Source organism: Aythya marila, assembly GCF_965140915.1.
Source record: "Aythya marila genome assembly, chromosome: 2".
NCBI lineage: Eukaryota > Metazoa > Chordata > Aves > Anseriformes > Anatidae > Aythya > Aythya marila.
This window is the reverse complement of record NC_139043.1, coordinates 51,826,206-51,853,241: the sequence shown is the minus strand read 5'-3', so window position 1 is coordinate 51,853,241 and position 27,036 is coordinate 51,826,206. Positions and strand designations below refer to the sequence as shown.

The 27,036-nt window shown below is 40.9% G+C and overlaps 1 protein-coding gene across 1 annotated transcript; it reads right to left on the bottom strand.

Annotated features, from left to right (window-relative positions):
- Positions 1-795: 795 nt before the first annotated feature.
- Positions 796-18,894, bottom strand: DEK (DEK proto-oncogene). The gene is made up of 11 exons (XM_082754853.1): positions 18,772-18,894; positions 17,334-17,480; positions 15,444-15,545; positions 14,830-14,939; positions 11,163-11,257; positions 10,487-10,607; positions 9,243-9,425; positions 6,040-6,172; positions 3,670-3,818; positions 2,274-2,342; positions 796-1,455 (listed from the first exon to the last, which is right to left on the bottom strand). Exons 2-11 carry the CDS (start codon positions 17,467-17,469, stop codon positions 1,444-1,446), a joined length of 1,110 nt encoding a protein of 369 aa, XP_082610979.1. The 5' UTR covers positions 17,470-17,480; positions 18,772-18,894; the 3' UTR covers positions 796-1,443.
- Between the last annotated feature and the right edge of the window lie 8,142 nt (positions 18,895-27,036).

The following is a 27,036-nucleotide window of genomic DNA, read 5'->3' as shown; positions in this document are numbered from 1 at the left end:
TTTAGATCACTTATGAACCTTTATTTCCCAACTGTACAATAATAAAATTCAAAAATATGCTTTGTCTTTCCAGCAATACTGTAGTCAGAGGGATTCTTTGCTCATGGCGTTAATGGCAGCCCACACTTTGGCGTCTGTTGGTAGTTCATAATTTTAAGTGTAGGACTTTCCATATTAACAACATGGTGTATGGAGAAAAGAAACCTAAAGAACAGAAACTTATGCAAAGAGTTCACCTTGATCCAAAAAGCTGTGGGACAAAGTTCAAGACTGCAGACTTAAAAGTACCATTGCACGTGTTGAGGCACCAGGGCTCAGGTTCAGAAGAGCTTTCGCACACGGAACAGAGCTTAACCACACACTTAGCGATGCCTGGTGCAGAAGCCCCACTGTGGGCTTCCAAAGCTCTCAAGACTCCCAGCTGCACGTCCTGGACACCCGCTTCTGAGACGTTAAGCCATTAAATCAAGACACTAAAATAAAAGATTTTATACAAAGTGAAATTTGAAAATTTCCCTGTAGACTTTAGAGGGATTTTATTTAGTATGTCAAGCCATTGAAACAAATGTACCTGTAGTCTTTGTACAAAGTTAAATGCTGAAAAGCTTAAGTATAAAACTACAGTTTCATTTCTGTACAAGGTAAGATGGGAAAAACACTGTAAAACCTCAACTCATTTGTAGTTTCACAAAACTTCTGTATCCCACTTTTCATCACAGCCTCACTGCTGAACAGTGACATTTCATGTCATAAATCCTCCAAGATTACAAGATTAAAAAACTGATTTGCACAAAAGAAATCTGAAATAACTTTATATACACAACAGAAAGCCTTTTAAAAGTACAAAAATAACATCTATATGCGAATTAGTTACCATGCTCTAACAGTTGTCTCAGTGCCTACACATGCAAGACAGTAATCCAGATTTAGAATAACTCTGCTTCTGTAGAATGTATCAGAATATAAAAGACATTAACATGTGATTAACTCTTGGTATTTTCAGAATGGATATGTATTCAAAATAGTTTTTAATAACCAATACTGCGATATTCCAGTCTCTGCATGTATATCCACAGATAAACAGCTCTCATCTTCATCTTAAAATCTTCTGCAAGCTAGTAAGGCAGACTAAACTATGATGTCTAATGAATCTAATTATACAAAGCAATTCAAAATGTACAAAAACTATAAAAAGGGAACGCTTATTGCCATGCACAAAACTTAAGTATGTTCAACTAAAAACTGCATCAAATGCATGTTTAGTTTAAAAAAAAAAGATACACAACATGATTTACATCAACACTCTTTGTATTAGATCAGCAGAATCAGCTCTGACTAAATACCACAAGGGTAAGACACTTTCCTTTTGCTGGTGCCTATCAGATCTTCAAATCCATGGGAACATAAAATCAGGAATCTTCCATTTCCCACAGTCAAACCAGATCATGAAATCAACTGAAATGAGAAGTGTATTAGTTTTCTCCTTTCTCTAAAACCAATTACATATAGCCTCTCCTTTAGCATCAGACTATGAAGAAAATACTCTACTTTTGCTATCACAAAAAAAAAAAAAAAACAAACACAAAAAACAAACAAGAACATCCCTGCATCAGACAGATTGCTCTTATTTATGCCTTTTGGTGGTAATGACGTACATATGTATGCACAGCACACAGGTACAGCTATGTTCTAGACAGCCATGAATTATTTCAACATCTGCAAATAAAGCCACATGAAAAAAGAAAAACTCAAAGGCAGCATCATACTGTGCTCTCAGAAGCATGTGAAGAGAGGCACATGCAAAGAAAACCTATTTATCTTTATCCTTTTTGCTTTCTCTTATTGCCAGAGCTTTCTCATCTGCAGAGCTTATACAACCTCCTGTGTTATCTATAAATGTACATGGTCAGTGCATGACTTGTGTGGCAACCTGCAGCCAAGGCTGCAATTAAAAGAAAATGCATGGCTTTCAGACAGTCAGAAGTCAAAAATACTGTAACTATAGTTTTAGTTCTGCTTATGAAAGAAACTCATGAAGTAGTACTGAAATGCTATCAAAAAAAAGGTGTGGACCAGTTATTTTAGGGAGAGGAATACAGGAAAACACTCTGCCCCCCCCCCCCAGAACTATTCAAATTTATCAGAAACTGAAGTTTGGGGTACCTCCAATACTATACAGGAGGCTATTAAAATCAGTGTAAAAGGATGCCATGCCAATTTTTAACAGACTGCAAAAAACTATAGAAACTTTTCTAAACAATAAGGGTCTTTACCTCTTTGACTGTTTTTTTAATGAAGTCTTTTCTGTCAGATAAATCATAACTAGGATAGTTCTCGTACACCTAAAAATAAAAGAATAAAAAAAAATACAACCTCAAGTTACTTGAATTCAATGTGTTGTATGAATAGAAGAATCTTAAATGAAATTAGGGCAAAAATTGGTGTTTTAATTGACAGTAGTACAACTGTCAAAATTCCCTCTGTTAATTATAGTAAGCGATTTTCCTGCTCTAATTTTCATCACAAAAATTAAATGCATGTTTTTTTTTTTTTTTTTTTTTATGTTTGGTCACCAAATAAATGGGTTCTATTATCACAACAGATAAACGAATGGGAATGCCTATCTTGCCATGTCAGGAAAATTAAAAATTTTCCAGGTTTTGTCTTACATGCTGTCTAAGTAGACAGATGCCTCCTGCATTAGGGTTGGAAGCTAAAAATAATAATAGGAAAAAACAAAACCCAAAGGTTTTATTTGTTTTTGGTAAAAAAGTGAAATTGTGATCCTCAAAGTCACTAACATAAGAGTCAACATATTTAAGTGCTACATTACAACTACTCTTTGGCTAACCACCAGGATTAGGGTGTGGAGAGATACCACAGAAACAACAACTAGATGCCAATACTGACAATCAATGCAGAATACTTTATTCCACTACAAGTTTCAGACATTCTGGAATGACTGTAGACATGAACAGACGTTTGTACAGGATACAAATGTACAGTTTTCTCCTAAGATGAACTGCTGGTTTAGTTTTCTTAAGATAACTTTGTGGAAGTACCAAGAAAACAAACATGTGAGTTAAATGACTGTAGAAGTGCCAAACTAACGGTATTGTCTGCGTGGTGGTCGCTTCCCTTTTCCATCCACGTTCCTTCCTGGCTCCTGTTCTGACGCTTAATGACTCCTTTGCTGAACCCATTGAATTCACTAACTCAGCTGACAACTATTCATCTTTTGGTGGCAGGTTAGCACTGAATGGACTCAAAGAGAATAGAGGAAGAGCAAGGTGAGCAGGAAAAATGTGCACAGAGCAGGACACGGCCCTCCCCCTTTGACAGTAGAAAACTGCTGCACTATGTCAACAGCTCTAACACTTGCAGTTTTGTACACAGCAGTTTTGGAGGCAATACTGCTACTTTCCACATAGCTCATTTTGATTTAGAGATTTCCATTCTTGTGTGGAGCATCAGTGCTGCATAACTTAAAATTAAGGATCACCTTGCTGTAGCTGTTGGTAAGTAAATAAATCAATGCAAAAACACTGTTTCAGAAAAAAATTATGCAGAGCACAAGCCACAATTGATTAAAAAACGATCACAAAAGTTTGTTTATAGACAACTCACTATCTAAAAGAAAAAAAAAAGATTGCAAAATCATTTGCTTACCTCCTTGCAAATTTGTTTCATTGTGACCTCCTCCAAGTTTGCATTGGCCAGCAATTTCTTGACAGTTTCCTTTAGTTCTTCATCTGTGGGTGGTTTCTTCAGCTTTTTAATTAAAGGTTCATCATCTGAACTATCCTCGGACTCACTTTCTAAATATGAAGAATAATTTGAGTTGTAATACAAGATTTTAAATTTGCCTGCCTTCTTCTCCCAAAACAGAAGTCACCAGAACTTTTCCCAAACAACTGATGCAGATGATCTCCTCAAAATGCTTATCTTGCCAGACCATTGCTTTAAAATCAAAGCTAGTGCTGTCAGTATTACCTTTATTTAGGACTCTGCATCACTGTCCATGAACTACTAGTTTACAAATCAGTATGTACTCTAGGAAGTATGGGACCAATTACACTCATCTATCAAACTAGAAAGAAGTTTATTATAACGAGGCTTTATGTACCTAACAGTACTTATCTGCTTCAAAAAGGAGTTTTGATTTATTTTTCCCCAGCAGTGCTGCCCATTAAGGTCTTGTAATTTTGTAATGTTGTAAAAATAAACATGCCATCAGAAAAACTATGCCAAGAGGAAGTACAGATAAGACTCCTAAAATCCTTTCCAGAAACAAAAAAAATGAGATTGAGTGACTCTAACTTCCACTCAGTTCCTCTACTCCCAGAGGAGGCACAGATCGTCAGAGCAGATGCCAACACTTCTACTGAATGAGCATTCAGAAAGATGTACTTAACATTTTAGTTTTTGTAGGGTGAACATACACTCAAAACAGAAATAGAGTAGGAATAAAGAAGAAATGATGCTTACTTTATGTAATGTACAGCTATATGTTATAGATGTGCTTTACATGTATTTGTGATGGCAAAATGAAATGTACATAGACACAGAATCACATTATTACTGCCGGCAGACAAACAAAGACTGAGTTCAGCACAGGCTAGGTAACTGCTGAGAAATTAGGCTATGAAAGAAGTTTAGCATAGCTCTATGACTGGGAGTTGTGACTGTCAACACACTGACAAACAGGGCAGTCGGTCTGAATTGCTGCGTGTTCTGTACCATACGTGTGCTGGTGCTGGCATTAAGTGAACTGTCAGCAGCATCTGGATACGTGCTGGATTAGTAACACAGAGCAACTGGGACAGAGGCACGGCTGCTTACTCATAGGAGGTCAGAGCATTTAAGGCTGGGGGGGAACCTCTGGAAATGATCTGGTTTAAGCTGCCTCTGGGAATGGGGGCAGTGGAGTGGCTTGCTTGGCTTCCTGCAAGAACACCTCCAACAAAGGGCAATGCTACAACTGCTCCAGGCCCCTCTTCTGGGGGAACACCCTCATGGTGAGGCTTTGCTTCTCCTAACATACAACTGCAACGTCCCTGATGGCAGCTCATGCCTGTGCTTCCCATCCTCTCACCGCACACCTCCGATCAGAGCCTGGCCCTGCCTTGCCTTTCCTCTCCCACTCAGCAGCCGCAGGCTGCAGCACGGTCCCCATTTACCCAGCTCTTCTGAAGGCTGGAGGAGCCCAGCTTGCTCAGCACCCCCTGCAGCGTGTGCTCCAGCCCTGTCACCTTGCTGGCCCTCCCTCCACTCCAGGCTGTCTGCACCTGCCTTGTACAAGGGAGCCCAAAGCTGGGCACAGCACTCCCAGGGCAGGCTGACAAGTGCTCAACACGGGGCAATGATTAATTGCACTAATTCCCTCAGCCTGCTGGCTACACATTTGCTGAACCAGCCCAGAGTGTCATTGGCTTTCCTTGTCACAGGGGCACACTGCTCACTAGGGCTCAGCTCAGTGCCTGTAGGAACCATTTCCCCCTAACGCAGGTCCTTTTCTGACAAGTTGCTTCAAAAGAAACCAGTCTGTCCCTGATAACACTGCTGGAACCTCTACATGGTATACTGCATGTGTACCTTCTATGTACATTGTCAGAGATGAGAAAACTAAGAGCAACAGGATGCACATACAACCCCTACCTATGTTACTAAAACCACATTGGGCTGCTGAGTAAGAGGCACACGCAGCGGGATATACAATAAAGTATCAATTATAAGATTAAAGTCCCTATAGAGGCACTAACAGAATTTCACTAATATTCTTCCAGCAGAAGACAGAACTAGGTCGATACTTTCAATGATTAGGCAAGTAAAATATGTATGCACATAAGTTATATAAAGGTATACCCAAAACAGAACATTTTTAAAATATTACCATTTCAAGGAAAGACACATCAAGCAGCAAGTCCATTATTTACCAGATTACGTTTTCCTTCATAACCAGGTAAAGAAACCTGCCTTCTAATAAACATCTCCGTTAAGCTATAAGACAACACACCAGGAAAGATTTAAAGCATTTACCTTTTCTAGAACTGTTCTGATTCTTTTTAGTAGTGCTGCTGTCTGCCTTCTTGACGTTAGCACCCTTCACAGCTTTCTTGGGTTTGGAAGTCATCTTTTTAGACTTTTCTCTTTTGGATGCTTTTCTAGGGGCCTATAAAGAAGGAAAACGGAAGATTAAAATCGTGGTTTCTAACTGAACAATCCATTCCCCTTTTCAACAGAAGGGATGATTTCCATTGTTGATACAAACTGAATCAACAGATTGCTAGTAAAATGTAGTAACTCAATTTCTACCTCTACACCATAGAGGGAATATGTTCAATTTTTTTTAAATTTCACGTTGTTCCTCTACACAGACTCAAACAGCTAGAACTTTTTGATATCAGTAGTTTAGTTGTGCTACAACGTACCATTTGCAATTCACTAGCACAGAATGGTTTGGGTTGGAAAGAACTTTAAAAAAAACAAACACCTAGCTCCAACCCCTCTGACATAGGCGGGGACACTTTCTTTTAGATCAGGTTGCTCAAAGTCATAGTTAGCTGTAACTAGCTTATAAAACTTCTTACACACAAAAACCAGCACATTGTGTTCAATTAATTTCTAGATCCTATCACTCCCTAGGACTACATGCGACTAATTCTTTTCGCACTAGTTGAGAAGAACTGCATGTGCTAATACTTAATTTGACCAGTTATTGTGATTAATAAACTCAAAAAGTTACTGCATTAAGTTACTACCAGCAGGGGAAATTGGGAACATTAATACATACTGATGTCTTTATACATATAGACACTATCAGTGCATTGCATTTTTGGCACAAAACTGCGTGCTTAACACACAAAAATCTTTACATAGTATTTCAGACAAGGCTGAAAACTTTCCTCACAGAAACAAATAAAAAACCTTGAGCAGGAGTACAGAGAAGGAACATCATAAAACAAAACCAATCAACTAAAGTTACTAAATTCATAAGTAATTAACATTTTAAATGGCAGTGTAGTCAACTGAGCAAACTATCACACCTAAAAAAATTACGATTAGTTCATACAACTTTCAACCACTTTTCCCATTAGTACCTGATACAACCCATGAAACTAGTATTCAATAAACCAGAATATGTCTATTTATATCAGCTTGCTTGCTTATAATCACACTTGCAACTATATAACTACACAACAGTGATTAAGTAAAGAATTCAGACCTTCGTTGTTGAAATTCAGGAAATACAATCAATAATCACCCCATTAACTTCTGAGTTTCTGTTGAAGTTCTATCACTAGCTACAAAGTCAAAGGTTAAAACCAGCACTCACATTTAAGCTTTTACAAAATTATGCTCCCTCAGCACACAAAAGTATTTCAGACATTTTCTACTTCCAGGTAAGATTTAAAAAAAACAAAAACAAAACAAACTGCAATCAAGAGAGGCTCTTAACTCTATTTCAGCCACTCCATGCCCCAGAATCCAACAGAAATGGGGTTACAAAGCAGATACCTTACCTGCATCCTTCAACCTGTAGTATGTGAAGGAGTATCATAAACCTAGCATTTTTAAAATGCTGTCATCTCAAAGTTGTACAAAGGTACACATTTACTACTTCACCATTTCCTATATCCAAACTGATCTGACACAACAGTCTTTTTGTAGTAATTAAGCTTTTGTTTCATGCAAATCAGCTTCATTTTCCAAAGACTACAGTGCACTCAGCTATTGCCTGGCAGACATCTAACTCCTACCTTTTGAAAGAAGACAAAGAAGACCCAGTTAGATCAATAGGGTTTACTTTTTTTTCCTTAAATACTCGAGTTCTTGAAAAAGTTTCTAAAAGCAGACTCCTGGCTCTGAAAGCCACGTTCCTTTCCTCACAGCAGGAAGACTGTACTGCTGAAGAGATGAACAAATATAAAATTAACTTTTAGCATTTCAGCCCTCCTTTGACTTACTATTTCTGGGGGAAGAAATTTAGAAATTAAGTTTGTTTTACGGAGATGTGAGGAATTTCCTTGAACAAACTTTAAAGTTAAAATGAGCACCTGTCAAAATGACAGTGTTTGCATCAACAGTTGAAGTTACATACATCAGCTTTCTAACAAAAGACTTTTGTTACTATTTTCTACAACTCAGACTATTTACTTAGGGTTACACTTGCACTGCAGTAGAGGGAATGCAACCCAAGTAAATAATGGTCACACTTTATAGCCAAAGGCTCTGTAGCTTACATAAAGAATTTTCTTTGACACTAGTTGACTAATTGCTGTTTGTTTCAGGGCTTTGATTACAGCTAAAAAGGCAGTACTGTCTAAATCAAAATACAGCATAAGATGGAGACTGTAGTTCCTTCTCATTTCTTTTTACCATGCTTCAGGCACAAGGACAAATCAGTGGCATCTGTACACTTACAATGGCTCTCCGTGTGCCTATTCTGTAAGTACTGGACTGAAAGGGAATGCACATAGAAAGATAGCTTGAATTTAAATATAAAGTTCATTTAATTTCTCTCCTTCTATGGAAAACCGAAATAAATTTCAAAGAAAATACAGAAGAACTACAAATAGCGAGGTGAGAACACTCTGGAGACTGCAGGGATCTCTGTAAGGCTGCTTACTATGTTGCTCCCTTTACCTTTGTGATCCAAGACACAGAACTCTTAAAAGAGAAATTATGACACAATCCAGAGGAAATGTGGAACCCAGATCTGGAAACAATGCAGCTGAGTAGCTTAGGGACATCTACTAAGTTCAAAGTTAACTCCTAGATAACCAATCAAACCCTACACACATAGACACACACTCAAAAAATCCTAGAATTTTTTCTCTTTTAAATGAAAATCATATTAATAAAATCTTCACAAAATGATGTAAGAATTAAGTTAACAATTAAGAATAAGTTTCAATTACACTTGAAACCCTGACTGCTCCTAAACGACATAGAGCAAATGGTTTGTACAGTGTGTATATATATATATATACAAAAATCAGAACCTTTGCCTTATTGATTCTCCAATTTTAATGCACAAAGAAATCATGACAATCCCTCAAAAACTGAAGATGTGGTCCCTTTTCAATGTTTCACTTTCAAGCCATTCATTCAGTAAAACATCACTTACCTCCCAACCTTGGGTGTTCCAAGAATTACCAATTGATAACAACCACAGTGACAAATTGCAGACAAGTATTTTTAGCCCTATGTTGAAAAACAACAACAAAAATCCTCATTACCTCCTCTTCACTTTCTTTTTCCTCTGAAGACTCATCCTTTTCCTTCTTTTCATCTTCCTCACTGCTAGATTCATCTGACAAGATCTCTGGACACTTGGTGCGTTTTGCTTTTCTTGTTGTTCCAGTGCTACTGCGCTCCTTTTTGCCACCTTTACTTGGTGTTTTTTTGGACTTTGGCAATGGCTGAGAGACAGGGATGTGTTATTCAAGTAGGAATACAAAAGTGAGTTTTGAAATGTATAAATACCTCCAAATCATGTGAAAGAATGCTAAGTACAGAGGTCTTTACATTGTCATAACAAAAAAAAGACCAATTGTACATGTGACTTTTATACCATAAGCAGAAATTAATAGTACAGGGGTAAATCAGAGTAAAATGAAACTTAAGTTCACTTATAAACTAAGCATCCCTTTTACTCCCATAATGGAACAAATCTTCCACTGTCAAGGACTAGGGAAGGGAAACAAGAAAGAACAATTTAGAAGGAATCTTTTACATTACCCACAAAGGCAAACTTTTTCTTCTAGCAACAAGTTAGATGACAACTTTCCAGGTCATACAAAATTGCATTTTGTCGTCACTTGGTACCAGCGTGCCTAAGGCAATATGCTGACTTGTTCCTATTAGTTACCACTGTATGCTGGGAATAAATTTAATTTCCTGAGCAATAGTCTGACTAGTTAAGTATTGATTTTAGATTGAAAACTGAGTGTTGAAGAAGATTACTGATAGTTTAGTAGTCTTGGCAGCTGAATGCAGTGCATTAGAATATATAAAGCAAATATTCCCAGCCCTGCAATAAATTCCATTTTGAGTGTGATTACACACACTTGTCAACATGTGGTGTGCCCAGGTACATCTGTGGTGTGCCCAGGTACATCTGTTTATTTTCCTGTGTTTTCATGTTTTATTTCTTTGCTCTGACACTTTTTTTTTCTTTCCTGATTATGTATTATGTGCATTCTGTCCCATCCACCCACAAGGCAGAAGCCACTTATGGGCTTTAGGTATGGATGTTCCTAATTAGCTTCACACATGCTTTTCAGTGGTAACAGTGTATGACAAGTGCTCCTACATGTAAGCATCTTCTATCAAAGTTCTCACCCTTAAGATCCTTAGCAAGCTTGAGCAGGTACATTTAGGATGTCTGCAGTAGTAGTACTACGCACTTTCAAGAATGGAGACAACTGCATTTTTCACTAGAATAGAGCTATAAAAACAAGTGTAGCAATCTGTATCTCACCTTGCCTGAAGATTTTGGGTGCATCAAGAAGTTTAAGATCCTGGTTACCAGTTCACTGTTAACTCCCGATCTTTCCAAATCAAGAACTTCACAGATACTTTTCAACATCGCATTTCTAAATCTGGAGGTAGGAGTAAGAGGGGAAAAAAAAGGATTCAGTATCACTTCATAAATGATAGATCAACATTTAACTGCTGGAAGATGCTGCCTGGCTTATGTCTGCAACCTGAAATTCTTCCATTTGTTATGACTGGCTATACTGGCTTACATTTTTAAACCCTTTCAGTCCATAACAACCAAGCTGCAGCCACTTCTGTTGATAGAGAAGGTGCTTATGTGAGGAAAAAGTTGTATTTTTGAAATAGGTGTTTTTGCAGTGGAAACACTTAAAAACAAATAAACAAAACAAAAAACCACCTATTTGTTATGTTAGTTGCTACAAATCACTACATTTATTTGACAACAGTTCTAGGAATAATACCATACTTTTAATATACAACGAGCAGAAATGGTTTAGAGTTTGAAGAAGACAGGTTGTGAGACACAGAGGGGTGAAAGGGATGAAAGTTTGCACCATGAATGGAGTGCAACATAAACTTTGTGAAGCAAAATTTTGAAAATAGAAAGAATGTAGAGTATGAGTCAGACTATATTAAGTAGCAATAGAGATTATTACTTTTTTAACATTTCCTCCTTTTTTTTGTATTGGTCACTTCCTTTTTCAAATGGAAACCCACTGAACTGACCCACATTCTTCTTTAGGGAAGCAACCTAGAACAGAACACACAGATTACTTTCCTTTAGGGGTACCTTAAAATATGTCATCCAATTATGTTTGTTAACTTTTCATACAAGAAAAATCCATTCTAGCATTTAGCTTTCTGTTGATGAAAGCTTATATCTGCTTTCAAAAAATATTTATACAGTTTATGCTTTCGTTTACCTCATGACAGCCTATGACTGATAACTACAACAATTAAGTTCCAGAGGCCTTGATTCATTTTAATAACTTACCTGGTAAAATCACCTGCCATTTTGAGCTTGTTTAGAATGCACTGCATTATTATTTACGTTTGCACAACTATGATCACTGGAAGCCTGTCACATGATTTATACCATGTATTTTGTTATAGAATAGTGAGTTTGGCTTTTACTATATGACCTACTAGGGAGATTTGCTTTATTTGCTTTTTTAGTCTTCATAGGATTGTGATCGTATATTTGAACCTCTTCCCTAGCATGACCAATTTTCACATTTACATACCACCCAATTTACTAGGTTGACCATTAAACCTTCAGTCTGAACAGGACTGAACCTTCATTGCAATAGCCCTTACAGTTGGAAATGACTCCCATTTAGATCCTAAACTATATTACGTGCTTTGATTTTTCTCCAACTCCTCTAAACAAAAAAGCAATTTAAAAGAATCCCCAGATCTTATTCTTCTGAGATTTTTTAACATCATCAAGAATAACTTGAAATCACTTTCAACTGGATTATAAGTTTTGTTTCTGGTGTTACTCCATTAGTTTAAAATTTTACCAAAGCTAAGCTCCTTTTCCCAAGAAAATAATCTTTACCCAGCACCTTAAGAAAACAAAGGGATGATACCGGTATGTTTTACTGAAAATGTTAATTACTTTCCAGAGCACATACAGATTGTGCATACAAAACAACACCTGATCTTCATGACCTTAAAGATCTTTCTGAGCTTCCTACTGTTCTGATTATAGCTTTGGATGAAACTGTGCTGATATATAGTCGAATGGAATCTATTTTGAAGCAACTAAATATATTCTCATCTTTTAGGTCAGAGGCATTGCTTTCACAAAAATTAATGGAAATACAGTAAATCTTCAACATATTTGAGAATTTTTCTAGGACTAGGAATATTCTTATAATATAACTGTAACTGAAGGCAATAAAAGCAGTATTAAATAGTCCGTAAAATACTGACTCTGGTCAATGAGCGATGGGGCATACTTTGTGTTATAACATAAGCTTTCAACACAAGGTTGCAACCTATCACGTTTTATGTTAGAAAACAAGCGTTACTGAAAAATGAGTAGAGAAACAGAACAGATACAGTTATTTAAGAGAGAAACTTTCCATGATAAACAGGTGATGATTAATAGGTGGAAGATATACACTGTGACATGACAGAGTTCTATCTCAGTCACTTCAACAGACGATGCTACTGGATATCCACAAACAAAACATCCTGCAGGTGTATCAAAACTTCGCAGGAAATCAGAAGATTGTTCTAAGAATACATCAAGGGCAATGATTTGTAACCAAGCAACTAAGGCAGCAGGATGCTGTGTAAGCTCAAAAACAACGAAGCAGGATTTTTCATGCTATGTGGACTGTGTATAAGCTAAGAAAAGTACTTGTACTTCAGTGGCATGAAGTAGATAGAGCAACTGGAGGTTAAGCAAACCAGTTTACCTTAAATAGGTTTGTTACACATAAGCCATGCATAATCAGAATGAACCAGACAACTGAAGGGGTGTTTAGGTGACCTGCTGGAGAGCAGAACTTTGCAGGGCCACTTGTACCTAGGGAACCATATCAGTAGTGTACAAGGCAGAAATTGCTCAGGTGACTGCATCAGAAACCCCACGCTTTGGGTAGCAGGAACGTGGACACCTACTGAATGTAGCGAGGGTGCCCTAAAGACTGAGACCACAGGGACTCTAGAGCAATCCTCTTTAAGCAACTGGTTGGGTTCTCCAGCACTAATGCCCATAAGACCGTACTTGAGAGGGCAGAGCAAGGTGGGGTGGAATTGCATCCAAATGCAGTTTGGGAGGGAACAGTGAGAACTGTATTTCAATTGCAGTTGTGTCTAGCTAATAAGATTTAAGTGTGTTAAATAGCAATTTATATCATTTTGCACATAACTGTGAAACTGCTAATAGTCATGTGTCTGTCAGTTGATTACATTATACATTAATAATTGATTTAGTAACCAATAAAACAGTATAATGGAGTTGTTAGTTTCTTAGTAGCTCGTTGCAAAACAATAAACTTTATAGTCCCTTCAATGAGTCATGCCTCAGACCTGGGAGTTAAAGTGGGAGAGAGGGACTCTGAGGTAATGGTATCCCAGTACCACCACTGGAAGAAGGTATAAAAGTGTTAATGGTATCAAGAAGGATAAATGGATGCAGTTTCAAACCTTCCACTATAAAGCTAGTTAAATCAGAAAGTTACCTGGTTCTGTCATTCCACCTTTCAAACCAAAATTAAATTCCACTGCAGAACAACCCAAATATTTGCAAACCTCTGCATGCACTGAGCTAGAAGTTCTCTTGTTTTGTTTATTGCCACACTGAATAAATACCATAATCCACAGAAATAGCTTTTAATGAATATATATTGTTCTTTTTTCTGAATACTTCAGATAACGGATCTTTGCTTTGCCATTTAAACAAGCATTGCATTTGCAGCAGTGGTCCAAGACACTATAACTAGCATGCACTTGTACTACTCAGTTCTTGATTTCTGTGCTAGCTATTTAAGATTCCAAAAGATAAGAGCAGCTTAAAAATAAATTCCTCTAAATACAGTAAGTGTATTGAAATGGTAAAGTTTAATTGCCTTAATTTCCCTATGTCCATTTCATTCCTTTTAGGAAAGAAAATGGGTCATACTTACTCTGAAATTTAAGGCAAGATCAATGGTACTTAAAAGGCTCCAAGAAAGATTTGCTGTTATGATTTTTTTAGGTCTCAATTTTAAGACATATATGCAAGCATATCAATTTTTAACTAATATTTTGTTGAATCTTATTTTAGATAAATGAAAAAATGACTATAAAGTCTTCACATATTAATGTGGTTTTACTTTCTCTTGCTTTGTGCATGTTAAAGGAGAAAATGATGAGGTAGGTAACAATGTAGTGGAAACCACTAACAGGTATCAAACAAAAGAAACTGTAGTACTGAGAGAAAGCTATGTTGAACAAAGTAACTAGACATGGAATACTTTGACTATGATTTGCACATCAGCAGTTTTACTATGTGACTCAAATTATTTCCAACTCATCCTTGTAAAGGAACCACTCCCCTGCACCCAAAGAGGGGGGAAAAAATAAATCTCCGTTCAAACAGGCTTACAATTCAGTATATCTTTCCACAGGATTTTTAGAGAGTAGTTCACAGAAGTTAGAAATTGTGGGCTTGATTAACTATTCCTGTAACATTTGTTTTCTAAGTAGTTTGTAAGAAATGACACTTAAGAAGCAGACCCACATGTGCAAACGCAAAAAACTTTACTACAAACCTTTTCACAATGCATGAGAACTAATAAATATACAAGATTGATATCAAGTTCTTACAGTGCCTGGCCTGTTGTAGAGGAGTTTGTGCAGGTTCCGAAGTTCATCTGTCTTCTTTTTACTCAAGAAGAATTGTATCCTTTCAATTTCGCAAAGTTTTTGTCCTTTTCCTGAAACAGTTAAAAATCAGTTGTGATTCATCACATTTATACTTATGTATGTATTTACAACTTCAAACAGCTATAATTTTTTTTAAAAATGAAGAAGTTATTTCAGTACAGCATCAGACATAATAGGTCAAACATTAGAGAAGGCTTTTCCTATCAAATAGGCACCACAATAGTGATATTTTTTCTCTTTCCTATTTGATACTACCTATACCAGGGTTCACAGACTTGGCATTTCTTTTTATTCTAGATGCTCCTGTAGTTTTTAGTGGTGGCTAGATACTGAAGAACCTATTCAAGGTTAAGTTTAAATATTACGCAACTCCCATGGTTTAAGAGGATATTAGAGAATAAAAGGTAGTTTTCATATAACTATAATGGCCTTACTATTTTAAAACATATCATGATTGTTAGGTCTCATCTACAACAAATTAACAGTTTTATCATTTGAGAGGTTCCGTCATAATTCCCAATACTCACAATTCTTATGTGAGAGGTCAAACTTACCTGGTGTAATTGTAAAAGGTTCTTTTTGTAATGAGGACACTTGCATGGTCAACCGGTCTACCTTCTTCTTCTCCCTTTTTCCTTCAACAATAAGGCTCTTTTCTGCAAAATACGGTTTCCTTAAACACAGTGTTTTTCATGACATGACCAGATTCCACTGTAGTGATAGGCAATACAACTCTGAATCATTGCAATGGCAAACCCTCAAAAAATAAATGATATAACCAAGTACTATTACACTTTAAAACCTTTGGCTAAAAGGTCAAGGGGGTTTTGTAGATCCATATATCAGTCTCTAGTTCTTAACTACAACCCTACATCCAACCTAACCTCACTGAGAAGACATTTCCTAAAGAGAACTGCACCTCATGATGGAGATGACAACACCATTCATTTTCAGAATCCTAGTCTTCTGTCCTTTCATCACCTTTCTTAGGTATAAAGCTTTTTTTTTTTTTTTCCAGTCCCCTTGCACCACCCCTGGCCCCCACAGGCACAGTTGCACTCTTTGTGGGAGAACAATGCTACCAGATAGGCAAAAGGGGAATCCATCTTGCCTGCAGCCTTTTCCCACTTGCTGCACAGGGACCTACAAAGTAGTATCATATCAGCAGCAAAAACAGCCCTCCCACAAGGACACTGGGACTGTACTAATCCCCACACAGCTGTGCTGTGCTAACACTGTGCAGAGCACAAAACTAGTGTCACCACTACTACAAGGATATTATTCACAATGATTCTGGTACTGATCAATCCTTCTATTGGAAAGTGTCCCTTCCTACTGGAGGGGTGTTAGAACTAGATGATCTTTAAGGTCCTTTTCAACCCAAACTGTTCTATGATTCTATGAATATGTTTAGATTGTTTTATCTATACATTGCATATCACTACTTTAACAGTACCAAACAAGGACAAAAGCCCCAAGGCTTCACAAACCTAAACATTTCATATTAAAACACTTGACCTCAAAGCACCTGTCACACTATTTTTAGCAGATAGTGCTGTTCTAGCCTTCATAACAAAAAGCAGCTTCATAACGTGTATGTACATAATCAAAACTGGACAGGTACCTGCTGATAACATAGCAGAGCATACTTTTGCATATACAAGAAAGAGCTGTTTGTAAAAACTTAATTACTCTGTTGTTCCCCAAACAGCACAATTTTTCTGCTACCTCTCCAGAAGACGAAGCTCCGCTCCTTTAGGAACCTAAGGCCACCAGTGACATGCTTTTCACTATGCAGTGCTGCAGCTCTGCTTACACGGATGCTTTCATTTGCAAAATAGTTGCCTAGGGATTTCACACCAATGTTATTGCATGGTAGCTCCTCCATCACAGCTGGCATTCCTTGACTACCCTCCGCAATTACATGCTGCAACACAAATCCCACCTTGTCACTCCGATACCACAATTTTTACTGGTAAAATTAGTTGCACAGAATTCTCCCACCACTATAAATAAGCTTTGGTACCAAATAAAATAATTCACAGCAGTTAGGCAAAATATCTGTATTATTCCAAAAGTGTTACTGGCAGAAAAAGGATTCTTTCTTGGATATGTTTTTTTTTTTTTTTGCGTGAATAATTTGATACAGGATGCTGCACCTTACAATCACCTAAAAGTTTTTCCAGCCACAAAAAAAAAACAACACACTAGTGTGTGAATCCAAGATGCCAGCAATTCCTTCATTCTTGCTTGAGGAATATCAGTGTTGCTGCTTCCAGGTTTGTCTGTTTTAGTCTACTGGGAAATTATTTATGATCCAAGAGAAAGATGCACTGTAGAATCGTTTAATATTTCTTGTAACATTAGCTGAGAACACATACAACTGCATTCAATAAGCTCAGAATTTCTAAAACACAAATTATTCAGTAGAAAAAAACAAGTACCCTTTTCTTCTTCCTCCTCTTCTTCCTCCTCTTCATCTTCATCACTTTCCTCAGCTTTGTTTTCAGCTTCAGGTTGTTTCTCGTCTGCTTTCTCAGACGACATTGTATCTTCTTTGGATGAAGCAACAGAAGACATGGTGTATGTTTCTGTAAAAAAAAACAAACAAACATGAAAAACATAAAAAAAAAAAAGCACTTTTTTTTTTTTTTTAAGTATAGTACAATTAATGTCACAGTGCTTCTACGGAGACTGGTTACATACTTTAAGACACAAACTAGACCATTCTGCAGATACACAATGGAATAAGTTTCCGAAGTTGTCATCCATCCTGCAACTAGCCTGGTTAAGAAGTTTAAAACTTTATCAGCTCTTTCCACACATGCGTCTGCAAGCATGCTTGGTGAAATTTTCAGAAACACCCACTCAAAGCAAGTGGCGCTGTACTAGAAAGAACAGTAAAATTTTAAGACGTCACAACTTTAGTGCACCATGTTATCAGTTATTTCTGGTCATAGTTAACTACGCATATAACTCCCCTGATAAATTCAGCAAGCTGGGTATTTATATGAGAAATCAGAAAAGTGAAAAAAAAAAGTTACAAGCAATTTGGCAAAGTAAATGCTGCTTTCAGAATTCAAATAGCTATGAGACAACTTTGGGCTCAGAGATGCTTTTTGGTTTTAACATGCAAGTCCACAACAGAAACTAATTAATGTGCCACATTTAACGTATTCAGGAGTCTTTTTCTAGCACTTCAAGTGGCTTAAGTTTTAAGTTAAATACCTCAGTCTAGTGAGTGCCATTTCCCTCATGACAGAGAACGCCTACCTAACAAAGGACGACACCCCTACCTCTTCTGTTTATAAGACTCTAACTTTCAAATTCATTCACTGTTCACTCTTCTGGAACACCATACATCACTCGTTTGAGGTCCTGAGGAAAAATATAACCTTTTTTTTTTTTTCTTTTCCAAAATTAAAGTCAGTATACCTGCAAGAGGTCAAACTCAAGGAACAACAACTAAAACAGGCAGACGGGTGGAGGCTCGCAGGTGGCAGCGAGACCATCAGCTTTATTAGCGAGAGGACAACGCAAGCCTAACCCTCTGCGTTAACCCACCCGGAGAAAAGGCATCTCTGGGGGCGAGAGCTCAATTTGGGGGTACTCGGGGCGGTGCTCTGCCAACACCCGGCACCAGCTGCCCTCCCCTCCCCTCCCCTCCCCTCCCCAGGCAGGCAGGGGGCGCTGAGGGAAGCCGAACGCTTCGTGCCCCCCTCAGCGTGGGGCGCGGCGGCGGCGGCGGCACAGGGAGCGCCTCAGGAGCCCTGCGGCGGGCGGCCCGGCGGCGGGGCGGCCCCGCAGCGGGACGGGAGCCTCGGTGCCGCTCCCTCAGCACCGGAGGGGCCTCCCCCGGCGGGGGCGGCGGCGCGGACCCACCTCAGCTCCGGCTGCAGCCCCGGGGCCGGTGCCGGTGCCGGGGGCCGGCGGGGAGGCGGCGGCGGCGGCGAGCTTTTCAAAATGGCGGGCTCTCGGCCGGCCAGGAGGAAGCGGGAAGGCGGCGGCCAATCAGCGCCCGCGCCGCCGACGGTGACGTCAGGGCAGGGCGCGCGCGGCGGGCGGGCGGCTGAGGGGACGGGACGGGACGGGGAGGGAGGGAGGGAGGGAGGGGAGGGGAGGGGAGGGTGTTAATCGCCTCAGGGCGGCGGTTAAGGGGTGAAAGCGGCCGTTGGAGGGGGAGAGAGGGAGGCAGCGGCTTGTGGGGAGGAAGGGGGTTAATAAAAACAAACAAACAAACAAATAAATAAATTAGCTCGCTACAGCTGTTTGTTTGCCTTGCGGCGATCGGCGTGGGCTCGGTAATTAAAACCCACGGGAGGGAGCGCTGCCGTTCGTGCGCTTCGCCCCCCAAAAAACCGGGGCTGGGTGGGGAGCGAGCCTGGACCACCCCCCTCCTCCCCCCCCATTGCGAGGACAGAAGCGCGCTTCCCACGCTCAAAAGTTTTTAAGGGTGTGCAGTCAAAGCTGGTGGCGCTTCAGTAAAACAAAACAAAATAAAATAAAATACAATAAAACAAAATAGATATTTACTGATAACACGTAATTACAGAAGCCCCAGGCACGCAGTAGGCAGCGCGCCATCCCCAGGCGCTCCCCTCATTACACGGGACCCGCAGCCCCGGGGCGGCCGCAGCGGGGGGCTCCGGGCGGCCGCTGCTGTCACAGCCGCCCCGAACGGCCCGGCCCGGCCCGGCCCGGCCCTGGGGGCTCCCCCCGCCCCGGTCCCGCCGCTCCCCGCCCGCGGGGAGGGCGCGCAGGGCGAAGCGAGGCGAGGGGAGGCGCCGAGCAGGACGGAGCCGCCGCCGGGCTCGCACCCCCCAGCCCCCGGGTGAAGGTAGGGCCCCGGCACGGTCCCCTCAGGGCCGCTTCTCCTCAGGGATGGTCCCGTCCCGGCCCCGGGAGCTTGTGTTTAAACGCGGGGTTGTCGCGGTTTTGCCGGGGTGCGAAGAGCCCGTGGCACATCCCCGGGCGTGGGGCGTGCTTCGCCACGCCTGAGGTGCACAAGCTGCCAGGGCAGGGGGAGGCTGCTGCTGGGAGAAACCTCCCCGCTGTTCGGCGGATTTATCGCCGAATAGGTGAACAGGACTCATCGATAAATATTTAAAGTTCTTAGGATTTACAGTCCGGAGCTGTAACAACTCTATTGACCGTCTAGAGAAGGAAATCCTACCTCCTATAAACGTGTGTGCATCTGCATGTGACAGCCCAGCGGCTTCAAAATTCCTCCTCTGTGGAGATTCGTCTCTAGGAATCGTGCCTTATTTTAAAATAAGCGGAATTTCACACCGAGAATATTCACGGTAAAATGTCTAAGTAGCATCGATGGTCTGGCTTAGACTTAACAAAATCCAGAAAGTCCAGCACGGGAGCGAAACATTTATCCTCATTTCACCTCCGCGCCCGGCGTTTCCAGGCATTTCTCCTCACAGATTATATAGTTATTCATTGTTTGACCAGGGCTTTAGGTTTAGTGAAGTGAGTAAACACCAGGTGGCCAAGTTCTGCTCCCAGCCCTGACTTTACGCTGTGGTGGCTCCGTTTGGTTCAGTGCTGTTATTCTGGCTTTGCAGGGCTGCCACTGGATACTGAATTTGTTCAATATTTTGTGAATTTTTGTGTCATATTTTGTGGATTTTGTCAGCTTAAGCCAGACTTCTAGCACAGGATTTATTTATAAATCAGACGATACACACTTTAACTGATAATTCCCTTTAACAGGACTTGCAGAATTGGAAGTAAAGATATAACACGTGATTTTAGTAGAGGCAAGAAACCACAATGGTGTTTTGTGTGGCTAAAAGCCGTAAGCATTCGGTACTGATGGCCTTCTTCGTGGAAATGCTGGTATGACAGAACTAAAAGCTTTAGGGGAACTATTTTATGCGCACACATAAATAGCAATGCCAAGATGAGAAGGACTTTTAAAATTAAAAAAAAAAAAAAAGTCTTAAAGAATTCCAGTAATGACATTCTGAAATAGAGACAACTTAAATATAGGAAGCTCATATTTTCCGCTCTGGTGGCTGGACCTCAAAGGCGTTGCAGATTTCTGTGTCTAGCATCCCCTTAAAGTGAGGTGGGCTCCACTGTGGTCTAGGACCCCAAGGAAAGTTAGAGGAGGCTGGTATAGAGCTGCAGGGGCCAGAAGATTTACAGTTTCGTAAAGCAGGTTCCTGGTTTGACCTTGTTCTGTGTAAATGCATCTTAGGGGGTATTTAGGTAAAGTCTGTCTGCAGTGTAAGAACCTAGAAAGACATTTTAACTTACTGAAGGCTGTGAAGGGAAAAATGTGCCAACATATTATATAACAGATATGTGACATTTAGGTGTTGGTTATTAGAAATAGCTTGGCAAAAGCTTACTTAAACATTGCCATACTGCTTTAAGTGGAAAAAAAATTGATAATGCTTATTTGAAGTACCACTTTTGATAGCGGTATTCTTGTTTTGAAGAGGAAAGATGGTTTAAGGCTTAACTGGGAGTGTGAGGCTGAAAGAACTGCTTGTCATCTGAAGGGGAAAGTTAAGGTAAATATCCTAAAGTCTCTGCTGAGCTGCAGCCCTAAGCTAAATGTTGTACAAAGGTAAAAAGTCTTTCATTGTGACTTCTGTGGCTATGCTTCTTCACCATGTTTCTTTTTCATTTATAATTTTTTTTCCAGCTAAATCTCAGTTGATTCCTCTCATTTAAAGTTTGGAGCGTGGTAGATTTGCTTTGACATGCATTCATTACATAGTTCCAAGAGGCATCCATACACAGGGATGATTAAGAAGGAGTGTAAAAGGAGGAGTACATTTAGGCTGAGAGGACTGAATTGCGCCTGCTTCCTCCAATGGATTTAGCTGGCTGAAGCCCATCGTTTTGAAAAGTGCTGTTGTATAGTGCATTTAAATGATGTGGAAAGGTTTGAAAGCTGTGAAACTAATCATGCCTGCCTAGCAGCTGTGGACATACTGATAAAAATGTCTTCCTTCACTGAGGTTAAAATAAAGACTGCACCCTGGTAATTACCAGATAAAGCAATCTGGATTACGGGAATTAAGGTGGGTAAGTGAAGAGTCCACCTGATGTTTTGACACAAGGAAGATTTCCCTCACAACGTGCCCGAATGAAATTCGAGGGCATTCAGTACCTTAATACGGTATAAAGGAACAAAGACGCTGGTGTAGGAGTGATTAGAAATACTGTAAGGGGATGGTGACTGGATATTTACTGGGAAGGCCACAGTCATGCAGAATTCAAGTTCCCCCTAATTTTGTTACAAGGACTTCATCTGTTCTTCATGGAGGAAGACACTGATTTAAACTCACTGATCTTGAGCAGCTGCTCTGCCTTTTTTAGCTTTCTGTGCAGAAGAGAAGCTTGTAGTCTTTGCAAATGTTATTGCTTCTTTAAAGAGAAAGACTTTTTCATATTTCAGTCTTTATTTCATGGCCATAACAGAAATAGATTCTGAAGTCTTCCTACTGGAAACAGAATGTTTGCTTGCGTTGAAGACTTTTAGAAAACACTTGGTCAAGATTTAAGTTGTTTTATACCAAAGTATTGTTTATTGCTTAAATTCTCATCTTTGAAAAAGAAAAGTAGAAAGGCTTTTGGAGTATGGAGCTAGAAGACAAGTTTTCAGTCTTGTGTGTGTGTGAATCTAAGAGTCACTTTCTGTGTCATCAAAGACAAGTTTGTGAAGGTCTCCCTGCCTGGGTTTTGCAGGTATACCGTGGAGAAAATACTTAACAGGAATATTCTGAAGCATGCTTGAAAAATGCAACACTACATGATGGCTAGTGAATGGAAGCTATAGGATCTTCAAATGTTCAGTGGAATTGTGTATGTACGTGCATTTTGAGTAATTCCTACAAAGTTGGACTTTCTCCTTGGTGAAAATATCCAAACACCAAAGTATGTAGTTACTTAAATGCAAATCAGTACTTTAGTTATTTTGCTTATTTTTTAGGCAATATCAGGCCACTCTATTACTCAATGTAATTCCCCAAATTAGACTGTTCTGCAAAACACTCTGGTTCCTGTAATCCCTGTACAAGTCAAAACTGTTGCAAGGATGCCAGAGAAGGCAGAGCTTGATTGCCTGAGGATGTGTGATAACACTTCTAGAATGTGGACATTACAAATAGACCTTCCAGGAATAACGTCACATCACTACCCACACACATCTGTGGGTAGTTGGTCAAAGTTTCTCAGAAACTTCACAGGCTAGCTAGTTAATATTCATCTCTTGATTATATATATATAAACTGTGTAGACTGATTAACAGAAGAGATCATAATTCTCTTGGAAGAAGAGTTGATTTATTTATTTATTTATTTTTGTCTCACCTTTTCCAATATCCTGTCCTCTTCTGCCCCATGTACATTTGCTGTAAATAAAGAAATTGCTATTAATGGAATACTGGATTTCTCCACCTATTTGTCAGTTTTAAGTGAAACAACCTCGAAGACCCCAAATTTGGGATATCTGCTTAGGTACTCAGGTAGTCTTATTTTTTTCCCCACTTTGAGACTCATTCAGACTATGTTATTGCTTTTTTTTACTGTCATTTAATAGCAGAACTGGGGATAGGCTGCAGGTCTGCTGATTAATGCTGATTAATTCCCGTTCACACTGCCTAGACAGTGGAAGAAAAATGTAAATATACATCTTTCCTATAAAGAGCAAAGTAAACTTAGCAAAGTCTACAGCCCCACGGAACTAACAGGGACGTTTATCTAGAGAAACGCTTATGATGCCTTTTCCAGCTCCCTGAGTGGTTTTGCTGTCCATGGAGCAGCAGCCTCACTGTGCTTGATGCATCAAGGTGAAACACCACCAGTTTTGTCTTCCGTGATGTTAGAGGTTGTGACCTGTGACAGTTGTTGGACGGGAAACCAAGCATATGTTGTATATACGTGTATTCTATGTAAGGTGACCTACTTCTAATTCCAAATATTCCCATCTATGTTTGTGCATGTCTATGCATTTTATTATGCAAGTGACTTCAGAACGTGCGTCGTCTGTGCTTTTCAGGATTTCAGCAACAAGCCAGCAGTCAACCAACTGCTGCTGCTGGTACCCTGTTGTGAGGGCGAAGAGGTGGTAGTGAGTAAAATGATCCACAGGTCTGATGTCTCTTGCATCCTCCCTCCGTGCTTCTAGGTACATCGCAGGCAGATTTTAAGGAAGACTTTGAAATGCCAAAAGAACCTTAAAACTGGTGTTTGTTCCATGCGTTGGTTAAGGTGATGATTTTTTTTAGGCATATGCTGAGCAACCGTCTCTCATAAATCTTGTGAATGGTCCAGTATGCACAGAGATGTGTGGCTCCCAGTAATTGTAAAGGATTTCAGAATTCATAAAATGGGTCTTGGTTTTGTTCGTATCACAGAATCACAGAGTCACAGAATTTCTAGGTTGGAAGAGACCTCAAGATCATCGAGTCCAACCTCTGACCTAACGCTAGCAGTCCCCACTAAACCATATCCCTAAGCTCTACATCTAAATGTCTTTTAAAGACTTCCAGGGATGGTGACTCCACCACTTCCCTGGGCAGCCCGTTCCAATGCCTCACAACCCTTTCAGTGAAGAAGTTCTTCCTAACATCTAACCTAAAACTCCCCTGGCTCAACTTAAGCCCATTCCCCCTCGTCCTGTCACCAGGCACGTGGGAGAACAGACCAACCCCCACCTCGCTACAGCCTCCCTTGAGGTACCCATAGAGAGCGATAAGGTCGCCCCTGAGCCTCCTCTTCTCCAGGCTGAACAAGCCCAGCTCCCTCAGCCGCTCCTCGTAGGACTTGTTCTCCAGGCCCCTCACCAGCTTCGTCGCCCTTCTCTGCACCCGCTCAAGCACCTCCATGTCCTTCTTGTAGCGAGGGGCCCAAAACTGAACACAGTACTCGAGGTGCGGCCTCACCAGAGCTGAGTACAGGGGGACGATCACCTCCCTAGCCCTGCTGGTCACACTGTTCCTGATACAAGCCAGGATGCCGTTGGCCTTCTTGGCCACCTGAGCACACTGCTGGCTCATATTCAGCCGACTATCCACCATCACTCCCAGGTCCTTCTCTGCCTGGCAGCTTTCCAACCATTCCTCTCCCAGCCTGTAGCTCTGCTTGGGGTTATTGCGCCCCAGGTGCAGGACCCGGCACTTGGCCTTGTTGAACTTCATGCAGTTGACCTCAGCCCATCGGTGCAGCCTATCCAGATCCTCCTGCAGAGCTTTCCTACCCTCGAGCAGATCGACACACGCACCTAACTTGGTGTCATCTGCGAACTTACTGATGGTGCACTCGATGCCCTCGTCCAGATCATCGATGAAGATATTAAAGAGGACCGGCCCCAGCACCGAGCCCTGGGGGACGCCACTAGTGACTGGCCTCCAACTGGACTTGACTCCATTCACCACGACTCTTTGGGCCCGGCTATCCAGCCAGTTTCTAACCCAACGAAGCGTGCGCCAGTCCAAGCCAAGAGCAGCCAGTTTCTTGAGGAGAATGCTGTGGGAGACGGTGTCAAAAGCCTTGCTGAAGTCAAGGTAGACCACATCCACAGCCTTTCCCTCGTCCACCCAGCGCGTCACTTTGTCATAGAAGGAGATCAGGTTCGTCAAGCAGGATCTGCCTTTCATAAAGCCATGCTGACTGGGCCTGATCGCCTGCTTGCCCTGCAAGTGCTGCGTGATGACTCTCAGGAGGATCTGCTCCATGAGCTTTCCTGGCACTGAGGTCAAACTGACAGGCCTGTAGTTTCCCGGGTCTGCCCTCCGGCCTTTCTTGTAGATGGGCGTCACGTTTGCTAGCCGCCAGTCAACTGGGACCTCCCCCGATTGCCAGGACTGCTGATAAATGATGGACAGTGGCTTGGCCAGCTCCTCTGCCAGTTCCCTCAGTACCCTTGGGTGGATCCCATCCGGCCCCATCGACTTGTGCACATCTAAGTGCCGTAGCAGGTCACCAACCAGTTCTTCATGGATGGTGAGGGCCACATCCTGCTCCCCATCCCCTTCCACCAGCTCAGGGTACTGAGTATCCAGAGAACAACCGGTATTGCCGCTAAAGACTGAGGCAAAGAAGGCATTGAGCACCTCCGCCTTTTCCTCATCTCTTGTAACTAAGTTTCCCCCCGCATCCAGTAAAGGATGGAGATTCTCCGTAGTCCTCCTTTTTGTGTTGATGTATTTATAGAAACGTTTTTTGTTATCTTTAACGGCAGTAGCCAGATTGAGCTCCAGATGAGCTTTGGCCTTCCTAATTTTGTCCCTGCACAGCCTCGCTACTTCTTTAAAGTCCTCCTTAGTGGCCTGCCCACTTTTCCAAAGCTTATAAACCCTCTTTTTCCTCCTAAGATCAAGCCACAATTCTCTGTTGAGCCAGGCCGGTCTTCTTCCCCGCCAGCTCGTCTTTGGGCACGTGGGGACAGACCGTTCCTGCGCCATTAAGACTTCCCTCTTGAAGAGCGCCCAGCCTTCCTGGGCCCCTCTGCCCTTCAGAACCGCCTCCCAAGGGACTCCACCAACCAGTGTCCTGAGCAGCTCAAAGTCAGCCCTCCGAAAGTCCAATACAGCGGTTTTACTGGTCCCCTTCCTGGCCTCGCCAAGAATAGTGAACTCCACCATTGCGTGGTCACTCTGCCCAAGACAGCTCCCAACAATCACGTCCTCCACCAGTCCTTCTCTGTTTGTGAAGAGAAGGTCTAGCGGGGCACCACCCCTGGTAGGTTCACTAACCAGCTGCATCAGGAAGCTATCTTCCACGCTCTCCAGAAACCATCTCCAGTATCTTTCAAAAGCTTTTGGAGGGTTTCAGATACTGCTCTTCCCGGCTTTTATAAAAATAGTTTCACATGACACTTCATCATTTTTCTGGATACAGAATCTTTGTTGTTACAGGTATTTGCTACGGTGCTTCGGCTTTCAAGAAGGTGTTACAGCATATGAAATTACAAAATAAACATCATAGCTTCCTCACGTAGTTATTTTAGAAATAAATTGAAACTGCTTAATTTTGACAAAAAATGTAACTGTAAAACTTCCAGCAAATCCTGTGATTCAGGGAAATTTTCTGCTGCTTTTTGGAGCAAGTCGTGCATAACTTCATGGACGTCTTTGTGGGACAGACCACATTCTTACTATTTTTAAGCATTTGTTCTGGA